At 40.8% G+C, this 12,248-nt stretch overlaps 1 protein-coding gene across 4 annotated transcripts in view; it reads left to right on the top strand.

Moving 5' to 3' along the window:
- The window catches only part of Ctnnd2 (catenin (cadherin-associated protein), delta 2), a gene marked incomplete at its 5' end in the record, with an annotated part of 372,103 nt that overhangs the window by 257,768 nt on the left and 102,087 nt on the right, over positions 1-12,248 (top strand). For 2 of the 4 annotated variants that reach the window (XM_013515020.1, XM_013515019.1), the window contains 1 exon segment: positions 11,171-11,245. In XM_013515020.1, the coding sequence (XP_013370474.1) occupies positions 11,171-11,245 (75 nt within the window). 4 annotated transcript variants of the gene reach the window in all.

Raw genomic sequence — 12,248 nt, 5'->3', positions numbered from 1 at the left:
GATAGGAAGGAGTCATGGGAGAACCACATTCTCTTCTGGGTCTAGCGTCAAGATGCCCAGTGGGCTGAGGATTTCTGTAGTAGTGCCAAGCCCCGAAGGTCACAATGGCAAGCATCCTGTGTCACTTACCAGCCACTGAGTCTGAGGACATCCAGATCCGCTGGAACAGCTGCTGAGATATGTCTGAGTTTTTAGATATGAAGAGTAAGAAAATGATAGGTTTTTAAATATTCTGCCATTTTTATATTTTTTAAATTCTCTCCTACTTTGGGTTATATAATGCCAGCTATGAAAGGAGTACGATGATTGCTCTTTCTGGCAGTAACATCCTGCTGACTGCTTTTAGCACAAAAACTTGAATTTTAGGTCAACACAGCTATCCCAGGCATGGGATCCATGCCTGTACAGCCAGAGGATATGTATTTGGTAAATTTTTCTACTACAAATAGAGACTATTAAGAAGGAGGAAGAAGGCCCTGGAAGAGCCTAAGTCACCATCACAGAGCTATCCTGTGTTACAGACAAAGTTCAACAGCTATGACCTTGGATTCCCCGGTTCACATTAGACTTTAGGTAACAAATGCAAAAATGCAGGGAATACCACTTCTAAACAGGCATGCATACCTAAGATGTACCATAGAATCAAGAGTTGATACACTGATAAAGAGAAGACAGAGAGTTTTTTTAAGTAAATATAAGAATTAAAGAACAAAAAAGTAGCACAAGTCATTCAATGGCTCAGATGTTCCATATCTGCTATATTAATAGTCATAATGCTGACTTTTTGTCACCAAGAAAATCTTACATGGTTGCTAATAAATTTTGGAGGATAGAAAGCATTTTAGAAACATGTATATCCCAATGACTAAAGTTGAAGTTTGGCTCGGAGGATGTTTGTTTTATTATAAGCACTGCTTACCTAATAATTCTAGGCAAATGGAGATTGCTAATGAATATTTCTGTGTATTTATAAATAAATACATCCCTACATGAGAGTTTTCTTAACAAAATACAGATATGCAAGCTTGTAGAGGAGGTAGTCACATTAACAGCAACTATGGTCTAATTTATTAATTTACTAATTACATGGGAAGGAAGGTGAACAATTCTTAGAGAAGAGTGAAGGTTGTGATTAAACCAAACACCGATAAATTATTATAATTTCAAGAACATTGAAAGTGATTTAACCCCAAGCCAAGAGAAGAAATCCTTACTTTAAAAACCATAATTTCATGTACCAACTCCCCGCAAAGAAGTGTAATCCTTACGTACTATAAACATGTACCAATAAAAAATAAAAATTGATAGAAAAGATAATATTAAGAAAAAGTTTGATTTAAGTCCTGATTTAAGATACATAATAGCATGGACTTTCATGCTGATGGAGTTACCACTGGAAATCTAGAGCTTGGAGGATATGTTTTTATAGCATCTGTCAAAATTTAGTGGTATTTCTTTAGTGTCCTTAACTTTTTATTACCCAACAAAAACAGAAATGTGGAGGTAAGACACCAGAATTTTGCATGGAGACAGCCTTTTATGGACCTCATCGTCTGAACAATAACTTCCCTTTATGAGAAGAGCCTGTAACGCTCTTTTTCTGTGACAAATTGACTAACAAACTAGATCTTTATCATGGCTCTAAACACTTTTTAAACTTTAAAACACTCATTACTTGGTTTATGAGCATCAGAAGAAGATGATGGCATTATGCAGAAACAAAGTGCTAAATATTTTTCATAGCTGGCATCGACTTCAGTTGCCTTTTTCTCATTTACAGTATCGTGATTTCTTTTCTTGCAGAACATTAAATCAACTGGATATGGTAGTTTTAAGATTTCCAAAATGTGACGGAATGCTCTTTGAACCCCCACTTATGGATTATTTCCACTGTAATTGAGCTTTATGAAGACCTAGGGCTTCAGCTGTAGAATTACATCTGTGCTGGCTATGAAAACAAACATTTCAGATGACTGAGTATAATCAATTTTGCAATTAGACTATGGCTATTGTCAAAGAATGTTGTTTGACCACTTATTTTGAAAATTAGAAATAATTTTTAAATGCTTAGATAACAATATATAAATATTCCATTAGATGACATGACAGCAACATAGATATAGTGAAGAAGGAAACAGAATCTCTGACCATATGACCCAACTGAATAAAATGTGTAAAAGAACTGGGATATTTGAGACTTATCTTTAGGGACAGAGACAGCAGGGCTGAGAAGGACACTGAACTTGGTGTAGCTTAGCAGATGGTGTACCATGGTGAAAATGAACCAGACAGATGAGTGGAATGCAACAAAAAAAAGTAAGAATCACCATTTGACATCTAAGATAAAGTGAACTGGCTTTGTCCCAGTTAATGACATGAGGCAAAGCGTAACGTTTAAATGTAAAGAAACAGAGTTTTTGAAAGATAATGGTGGAAATGGGGCATGAACCATTATGCCTAATGTGTAAAAACCATAGCCAGAAAAGAAGCAGTGTGGTATCCAAGGCCTCTGCCCAAGTGGCAAGCTCCTGGGGATGGCACACTCAGGCCATATGACCAGCCTAAAGCAGGACAAGAAAAGCCTCTTCTAGTTAGCAGAAGATGGAAAGGGGCTTGCCCATAACAAAGTCATGACCCTAGCAGTTTCTTATCTACAAGATCCAGGAGGCAGCACTGATGCAAAAAAAATTATGTACATTGTAAATATCATACATATCCAAATGAACTATAGGTTATAGCTTGGCATTGGTTTCATCACTGTCATTGAACAATCTAATTTCTGAAATCCTAAATTATGAATCTCCATTTGGAAGCTGTAGAAACTGCTGAACCAGAGGAATTTTACTTCCAGTTGAGATGTCAAATTGACCTTCCTTCAAGGAAGAAAACAATGATAACTACAAATCAGAATATGTGAAGCAGTTGGTTTTTGTAATATACTAAACATGAGTCGATGAAGGGTAATGAACTTGAGAAAACAGGAAGTGAAGGTGAGCCCTGTGATTCCTAGATCATTACTTTGAGAGGCTGAAAGCCATAGCACAAGGACTGAGAATCCATGAAGCTGGCAGAGCCACTGCATCTACGGATCTCCAGGGTGCAGCTGGGAATCTGGGAAGATCATGGTGACTGGAGCTCATAGGTCAGAAGACCCAAGAGAAGAAAGTCTGACAGAAAACTGAAGGTGTGAAGAGGATTTCCCCCTGATAGTCAGTGAATTATCAGCTCATGCATGAGGAAAATGTCCAAATCTGGGGAAGATAGTCTGAAATAACAAGAGACAGTGAACTTTGCCTCTGAAAAGGAGTGAGTGTACTATGTCTTTCCAAAAGCCATGTAGGAAAACCTCATAATGTATGGACCCTTTGGTGGTGTATTAAGAATCAACTTACTTCCATGTAAATAATAATTAGCCCTAGAATAAACATGTTCTAGTCGTTTCTACTGAGTCTCAAAACGAAGACCCAAAAGGAACAACAGTTGCCAAATAAATGGACTGTATTCTCTGTCCCCATAGAGAGTAAGAATAGGAACTATATTTTTGAATACAAGAAGGCCAAGCACCCAACAAATTAAAATTAAAAATATCTGATATTCATCTGAAAATTACCCTTTTATCAAGCAAAAGGGAAAATGTAATCTATAATGAGGAGAAACTGGCTCAGAAGTGAAAGAGATGCTAGAACTAGCTGGTGTGAAATTATTTATAACTGCATTCTCAAGTTCAGAAAGTTAAATGGAAATACAGAAAATGTATAAAAGAACCAAATAAAACTTCTAGAGTTGAAATATGGCCTCTGAGATGGAAAATACTTGAAATGCAATTAACAGCAAATTAGACATTGCAAAAGAAAAGATTAGTGAACTCGAAGACAACAATAGAATCTATCGAAAATGAAAAGAAAAAAGAAAAAGCACAGATCATCCGTGAGCATCGGTTGGCCTGATATATGCATAATTGCAGTCCCCGCATGAGAGAAGAGATAAAGGAGCAAGAGAAAAGAGAAAGTACTTGAAGTAATACGGTTGAAAATTCTCCAAATTTAATGAAAACTGTAAACTCACAGATGCAACAATCCCCAAAACAAGAAATATAAATAAACTACATTAAGAGACATTATAAACAAATTGCTCAAAATCAGTAATGAAAAGAAAAACCTTTAAAGCTCTCCAAGGAATAACAAGCACTTTCTCTGTACAGTTTCTGGTCAGCACCACGGACAGCGCCCTTCCCGTAGGCGCAGGACCAATGAGACTAGAGAGTGCTTTTATCAAACGCTAAAGAAACCCGGGACCTGCTGGGCTCCTATGGCTCTTACTTCAGATGTAGACAAACCTGGGAATGACATCATAACCACCTGAGCAGCCACACCAGAGGAAGATTCTAGCATAAATCTTCATTTGAAATAGTTGCAGCATGATCAGAGCAGTGCTGATTCAGGACTTGCCACCTTTGGTATCCTAATCTGCTAGTTGTGGAGAAAAGTAAGCATCTGTCCTACATTAAATGTTCTAGCGCCATACCCAGGAACCACAGGATTATGAGATTTATTTGACTTTAGGCTCCCAGTGGAACATGTATCCTCTCTAAACCCTAGCAGAACTCTTGTGGATGTGGTTAGAAGTTGCTGATTAGAACTTGCCCATTAATGATACCAGTGGCTTTGACCCTGTTTTCATGTATCTTTTCAGTGGACGATGCTGTTCTTAAATAATACAAGTGCTTGATGTTGTAAATCAATCTGACATCTTCTTTCATCAATTAACATTTTTAATCTCCCACCATGAGCCACAACATGGAAGACAATTAAAATAAAAAGATGATTATGACTTGAGGTCTCCCCTTATGGTATAATAAACATGTAGATAGAAAGTCCAATGTGCCATTACAAATTCCAGGGGTGTCCCTGAGGTCATTTTGACAAGAAAGTGGTGAGGAGGGAGGAAGCACACTCCAACAACAGTGGATAGGGTTAGGGTGCAGTAATGTAGAATTCTTTTTATGACACTAGTATAGACTGTTATTTAGGGGTATGCCAGCTGCCATAGCAAAGAGATCCTCAATTATGTTCCAGATATAGAAGACAGAAGTTACTTTCCCCTGTTGCCACAGGAGATGGCTGGTGTTAAAGACAGGGAGCTTTGAAATTATTAATTCACCTAGGTTAAGAGCCATTCTGCTTTCTTTAACATGGAACTCACAAGGCCACTCTCATCATTACCAGCCAGCAGTAAGAACCAAGAAAAAAACTCAGCAGCAAAAACTGTTCTATGAAAGTGAAGGTCACATCTATTTGTCCTTGTTTATAAGCGTCACCCTACTCCTAACCTCCAGGAGATAAATGCTTTCATAACACCATGCTGCACCAACAATAAAGATTTGCAGTAAGGTCATCTGAATCCACATTCATGAAATACTTTTCCTCAACTTTTCTAATGAGATGAAAAATTTGATGAATTATTCAATTTGTGTTACAAACACTCTTATTAAAATATAATTATGCTTGAGTTACCTGACTATCTGAGGCTTCAACAAGAACTGTGCTTTATACTTGCAGGACTGAAAGACCTCATCAACATAATCCTCTCTAGACTGCTCTGAAGATAAATTTCAGATTTCCACTTCCCCCTCATCACTGCAATTTTAAAAATTGCATTGTATTCCCCAAATTGTTTTCTGGCTCCAAATAAAATGTGAAGTCCTGTCCTTCTTCCCATGATATTCTATGTTTAAAAAGAAAAACCGGGTATATTAAAGGAAACCTTTTCTGACTTGTTGTCTAGTAAGTGAGAATAAAGACAACTGAATTACTTTTGGTGTTTTGTACTGAACAAGAAATATCAGCAAACTTGTGCTGTCTGTACCTATAGGGCTAGGCATGAGTCTGTCTCCATCACACCCACTGTCAGAGGGCAGGCATGGCGGCAGCTTCATTCCGAACCTCTGTGCTACCAGCCTTGCCTTCCCAACAGCCTGGGCCTGCAGCACATAGGTGAGGGAAAGGCGGGAGGTTCTGAGTAAGATCTTACTCTCGTACCACACAAGGCCTTTCATCAAAAAGGGTCATATTTAACTCCTGAAAAGGCCTTTCTAAATACCACCATACATGGTGACGGCACCGCCGGTATTTGATAACATTCACAATATGAAAGCAACCGTCCTATGTTTAAACAGGTTCGTTTTTAAAACCAAGTTTTTTTAAATTGAAAATTACTCATCCTTGAGATAGCTTGAGATTGGCGAAACAGGGGTGTATTTCCTTAAATGCCCAGGAAGTGTTTCCTGAGGGGTCACTACTGCTTGGACTTGACCTTTACCTGCTCTTACCACGAAGAGAATGGAAAGGCCTCTTCCATCAGCAATTAATCGGACATTAATGTTTTCATTAATATCTTGGACATTGATTTTTCAGCACTGAATGAATAAGTGCAATAAAATTCAGTCTTTGCTCTAACCTGATGCATTTTTCAAAGTCAAAGAGAAAGAATATTTAAAACATACACTTACATGACTAGTAGCTACCATTACCTAAACCAACATTTGCATTTATTAAATTGACTTATTGTTTAACCAATAGAAGGACATTTTCCACTAATTCTCTCGATTAGAGATTCCACTTTTCAAAATAAATTTGGGAATTTTGAAAGCAAAAATGTTTAATCTTATAACAGCTCTGAATTTAAAGAGCTGATGGAGGAAAGCTATGTGCAGAAACCCCAGCCTGGGTAGGGCTAACACCATTCGGTTGCTTCATCAGCCTCACAGCAGCCACCAACTACAGTGTTTTGGTCAACCTGGAAACTTGGTGATTTGGATGATAATGTAAGGCATGCATCAAAAGCTCACGGTTTCTGATTATTTATGCACTTTTTATAATAAACTGCCAGCAAGATAAGACTAAATAAATAGGGTTTTTTGCCCTCTGATCATGAGATTGTGATATCGTGGTAAAGAACATGAGGTTGCAAATAAATTCACATGTAAATTCAGAATCTCACGCAGTCTGTACCAAATTATATGTAGATAGTTCTCATTTTATAGCATGGAATTTTAAGTACATTGTGGCCTTGGGGCACGACAAAATGTTAAAATGCTTCAGAATGCTTACATTATGTTCAGAAGAGTTAGATTTCCAGGTATGTTTCTTTCAAAAGAAAAAAATGGGGAAATGGCTAATTTAATAAAGTCAGTGGGAAATGGTCATATAACAGAAAAACGTTAAGTAGCAAACTATACTTCTAAAGCAAGGGTACTTTTTAAAAACACACAATAAACACATTGAGAATTTAGTGCTATAATGGGCTCAGTCTCAGGAGAAATTATTTTGTACTTAAAGGTGAACATCATCTTTAGATATTTAGCAAATTATTAGGATTTCAAAAGGGAAAAACAAGTTAAATTATATGCCTAATCTTTCAGGAAACTAAATCAGCTTTAATATAATTGTCTCAGCTTAATCAGAGGAGAAATTTTTGCAAAAATTATAGACATCAATTGTGTTTATAGCCAGGCTGAGAGCGTTTTAAATGAAGCCCCTGGAAATCCCCATAAGACTAAGACAGCCTGGGTGGAAAGGGTTACAAAGTTGGCGACTCCACTTACTCACCACACTCTCAGTGCATACAGCAAGGAGATCTATTAGGCACGTATCTGTGTGCAGCTAACACCATTTTGTGTAATTTGCTTTTGTTGTGTCTCTGAGCTCTCATGTCACCTGATGCAAAAACTAAAAGCACTTATTCTAAACACTTCTAGGTAAATTCAACCAACCTCCTGTGGTTCCCGTTCCCTTTAGGCTTAAAGCATGACTGCTGCTCTGTCGCCAGCCCTCTTTCTCTTCTCCCTGTGCAGTGGAAGCTAAACTTGGGGGTCAGGCAGGGTCATGACTTGATTCTTTTCTCAGTCGGGAATTATTTCTATCTTCCGTCACCTGTTGTCTAGCACACACATGGATGTGACGATTGATGACTGCCCTGTCTCTGGTCCACCACGTTCTGTGGGCTCATTCCTGCCTCCCTCCCAGGTGGGCTCCCCACAGAGCAGCCACCTCCTCTCTGTGTCCCTCATTCTTCTGCCTCCGGGCCAAGTAACCCCTCCTTACCCCTTCCTCAACTGACCTGCACGTCACTCATTCCAGCCCATCAAACACTCAGATCTCCCTCGCCACAATGAAGCACAGGGGCTGTCTCCAGTCCAGCAAGCCAGAGAAGTTGGCTTCCCTCAGAGAAGACAGTTGCCATGTGTACTAAGGCCCCCACCCCAGGATGGTCCTGGAGACTTCACTTGAGGTTGCCCAGCCTTTTCTGTCACCCAAGAAGGGCTGTAGAGTTGCTGCCCACTCTCCACTCTGCCATCTCCGTGGGGTGCATTATCATCACTGTCACATCACCCACAGCAGGGACTTGTCCGGGGCATCTTCAGGGTTTAGATTGCAGCCTTCATAATGCTGTTCATCTTTCTTCCTTCCCCAACATCTTTGGGAAAACTTTCACCTTTCCCAAAGACACAGTTTGGAGGTGTTGTGTGGAGTCTGAGGAGAGAGGAAATTATTTCTAGCCTCTTCTGGCCCCTTGCACATGTATCCCACTTCTCACCTGGGCCTATGCCCTCTAACCTTACACCCTCCACTTTTGATGCTTTCTGTTCTGTCCATTCTCACAACACCTTCCCTCAGAGAACACATGTGCCAGGAGGAATAGCAAAGCATTGTTCTATCACAGGCAAATGCAAATATTCCTTTCCTGACTCAAATGAGTCCCAATTAAACACGGTTTCTTGTACCAGACCTATTAAGTCTGGGCAAGCTGTTCTCAAGACTCTAGCTTGAAATGCCCGATAGCTGCATTAGTCATACTCAATGGTCCTTAGCTCAGGAGTTTAGTGGCGTGCCAAGTGAATCATTTGAAACCAAGAACAGTAACACGAAGACCAAGGTTAATTTGTTAATTTGGAAGGTATTCTATCGACTCTGAGCTTTCATCCTCATACTGTCTGTCTGAGAGCAGAAGAGGCTGGAGATCACAGACGCTGACTCTCAGACTGTGCCCCCCAGGCTCTAGACTTGGTTGAGCATTTGCCTTACTGTGCTTCTCTTTTCTCATCTGTAAAATGGGAATAACTGTTGTTCCTATTGCACAGCATTTCAAAGAAGATTAAAGTTATTATATGAGAAGAGGTTAGAATAGTACCCAGTGGATTGTTTGAGTGTTAAGTTAGCTGCGATGTTTTAAGGGATCCTGACCCTCTTGAGTCCCTCACTGGGAAACCGTTTTGCCAGAGTCTAGTTCCTATGCTGTTTTTCCCCTGGGCCAGATCCTCTTCCTCCTCACCCTTCTTCTCCTCTTCCTCAACTTCGTCTTTCTCCTCCTCCATTCCCTCCTCATCCCCACCCACTTGCTGCTTCTCTGCCTTCTCTCTGTTGCAGTCACTAAGCACCATCTTGAGCTCATGAGTCTGTCTTCCTGGCATCCTGGTCCATGCCTGACTTCCCTTCTCTTTGCAACTGGCTGCTCAGTGAATGCTGTTCTCAATCTATTTACAGAACATCAAGGTTGAGCCACAAGATTTCCACCTCAGCCACTGTAACCTACATACTCACTTCTCTACACCATCCCCATCTCTCCAGTAGCTGCATCCGTACGCTGCATCCTCCCTTTTAACTTCTTGCTGGGTAACACGTATGGGTTACATGGGACCTGCTCCAGGATAAGTGGGCTGATACCTCAAGGAGCATTACTAGCACATGTCTTTGACTGTCAAGAAAATGTATGCAAACTTACAACAGTGTCTGATTTATTCTGAATTGCCATATACTGTGGTAATATTAGAAATCTTCTACATATAAACACAACAACTACCAGTTGAAAAATTAAAGTTGTTTTCTACACAAAAATAATTTAGGCATCATAATCCATTATCATTATCCATTATTTACCCCTCTTCACTGAGGGAGAACATATCACTGTTCACCATTTCCCCACGTCAGAAATGTGATTCTATTTGTTTTGGACTAAGGGCTTTACATCCCGCTATTGTGTTGTTGTTGTTGATGTTGATGTTATTACTCACAAATCAGTTCCTATCAAAGCTGAAAATCTGTCATTTTCTCCAAATATCAGTTCATATTTCCATCCAACATTAGGGGATATCATGGCTGGATTTCCAAGAACAAAGTCATATCCATCCTTTTTGGCTCATTTCAGAGATGGCCAGTTCTCTGTCCATGTGGAAGGACGGAAGTAGGAACAAGGCACCGCCTGGGAGTCTGAGCAGAGGATTAGGCAGGAAGGAATGAGATGATAGCAAGTGGGGAATGATGTCAGTGTAGAAAGAAAAGTCGAATTGGAGAAAAAGGACCCAGATGACTCCCGTGGCCCAGTTATTTAATATCTTAGTGTCCTAATTTTCTCAATAAAGTAAAAATGCCCACTTCCATGCAGTTTGGAGCATTAAAAGAAACCACAAGTGCCAGCCAGTAGCAGGGGCTGAAGGAAGCTCTGCTGGGGAGGAGTCATCCCTCAGCCTTGCATTTCACCTGCCTCGGGTTGCCGGGGACATTCCCTGTGCTTGCTCAGGAGGCCAAGCTCTCTCTCCAGTGTCACAGTGAACTGGCAACATGTCCCTGTAGGTCTCACATTCTGCTTCGCAACTTCTTCCTCCTGCTGGGTTCCCTGCCTACTTTTAGGGAAATGCCCAAGCATGAGGAAGCTCAGGCTTCTGGTCTGTTGTATGCTGCGCCCTGAGACCCAGAAGGACACAGGTCACAGGGGCAGTAGAAGTGACCCGAGGAAGCCACTTCCAGGATGTTGACCGAATGTGCTGATGGAAGTGGGTCTGCAGTGCCAAGAGCAAGCACTTTGCTCCCTAGGAGGAGTGTCAGACCTGAATCTCAACAGTAGCTTTCAAACCTTGATGTGTTTCTGTGTCTAAGACTCCTCAGCACCCATCTCTTTGATGCTGGAGAGTGGGGCTGTAAAAGAGTTCCCTGAAACCAAGAGGCGCCCCATGAGTTTTGTCTGCTTGACGCCCACCCGTGGGCTTCTTGAGCTTGGCATGCAGAAAGGTGAAAACTGCATTATTGGGTGATGGTGATAAGAAACTTTGTGAATGTGACTTCTAACGTAGGATGGGATGAAGTTGTTTGTTTTTTTAATCTCATATTTCGTGCAGGGCTGGGCTGAGGATGTGGCAGGCATGGCGTATGCCCTACGTTCACTGCCAGAGGGGGCTCCCTGCCTGCCACAGGTGAGAGCCAGCTCTGGGGTGCCTGCCCCTGAGGGGGAGGGGGGTGGAGAGGGCCCGGAGGGGGGTGGGGGGAAGGCCTGGTCCCCAGAAGGACGCTCCCTCAGAATCCAAGACCTTGTTCCGTGAATGTGATTCACTCAGACTGAAAATGCAATTGCAACAGATTAAAGCCTTCTCATTGGTCACTTTTTCCAGTTTGCACTCTTCTCTGGGACACTATAGAAGACTCTCCAGCATATGTGCACGTGTTTGAAAAGTGGACCTACCCACACTTTGTTAAATGAATCTGCCCTGAATGCTTTATCTCCCTGATGCTGCCTGTACATTTCTAGAAGGCCAACAATCACCAACCCAAAACAAATTCAGTGTCTCACTCTATAAATAAGACATTGAATAATGGCCCTGGACATAATGCATTTTGGTCTCAATGGGTTTTTTTTTTTTTTTGAAAAATGAGTTTGCAATTTTCTCTTTTGAGTCTCATTACCATATTTACTCTCCTTGCCTTCCCCCTTTTTTGGTTGTATTTACTCTTCTTGCTTAGCAGAGAGCTTATTCCTTTGCATGTTTGGCAAATGATCGCTATGACCCATCTCCACATTGATATCTCTTTAAAAAAATAAGTCACCCATATCTGACCCATGCCACTTCCTACTTTTTGATGGGTTCTTTTCCTTGTTGCTTGTAGTGTCAGTGGGGAACTTTCCCTGTCCCAAACTTTGATACCTTAATGCATTAAGTCTGCACTCCCCACAAATGGCTTTCAAACTCAACTACTAAAATCTCGGTCACAAGAGAAGTGAAGTGTGATTCATTGATCAACCCTGAAATCTTCATCACATGTTCAAGGCAAAAACTAAACCGAAAAAATTTCAATGCATGTCTAACAAATTCAGCCTGTTGTATAACCAGGTCTTGATAATTCAGCTTTTGTAGACAGCCGTCTGGAAGCCCCACAGGAACCAGTCACTGGAAGAGCTGTCCACCGCTGTTCCTGATGTCC

This window comes from Chinchilla lanigera, unplaced genomic scaffold (genome assembly GCF_000276665.1).
Source record: "Chinchilla lanigera isolate Chin_1 unplaced genomic scaffold, ChiLan1.0 scaffold00025, whole genome shotgun sequence".
Classification (NCBI taxonomy): Eukaryota; Metazoa; Chordata; class Mammalia; order Rodentia; family Chinchillidae; genus Chinchilla; species Chinchilla lanigera.
This window is presented reverse-complemented; position numbering and strand designations above follow the sequence as displayed.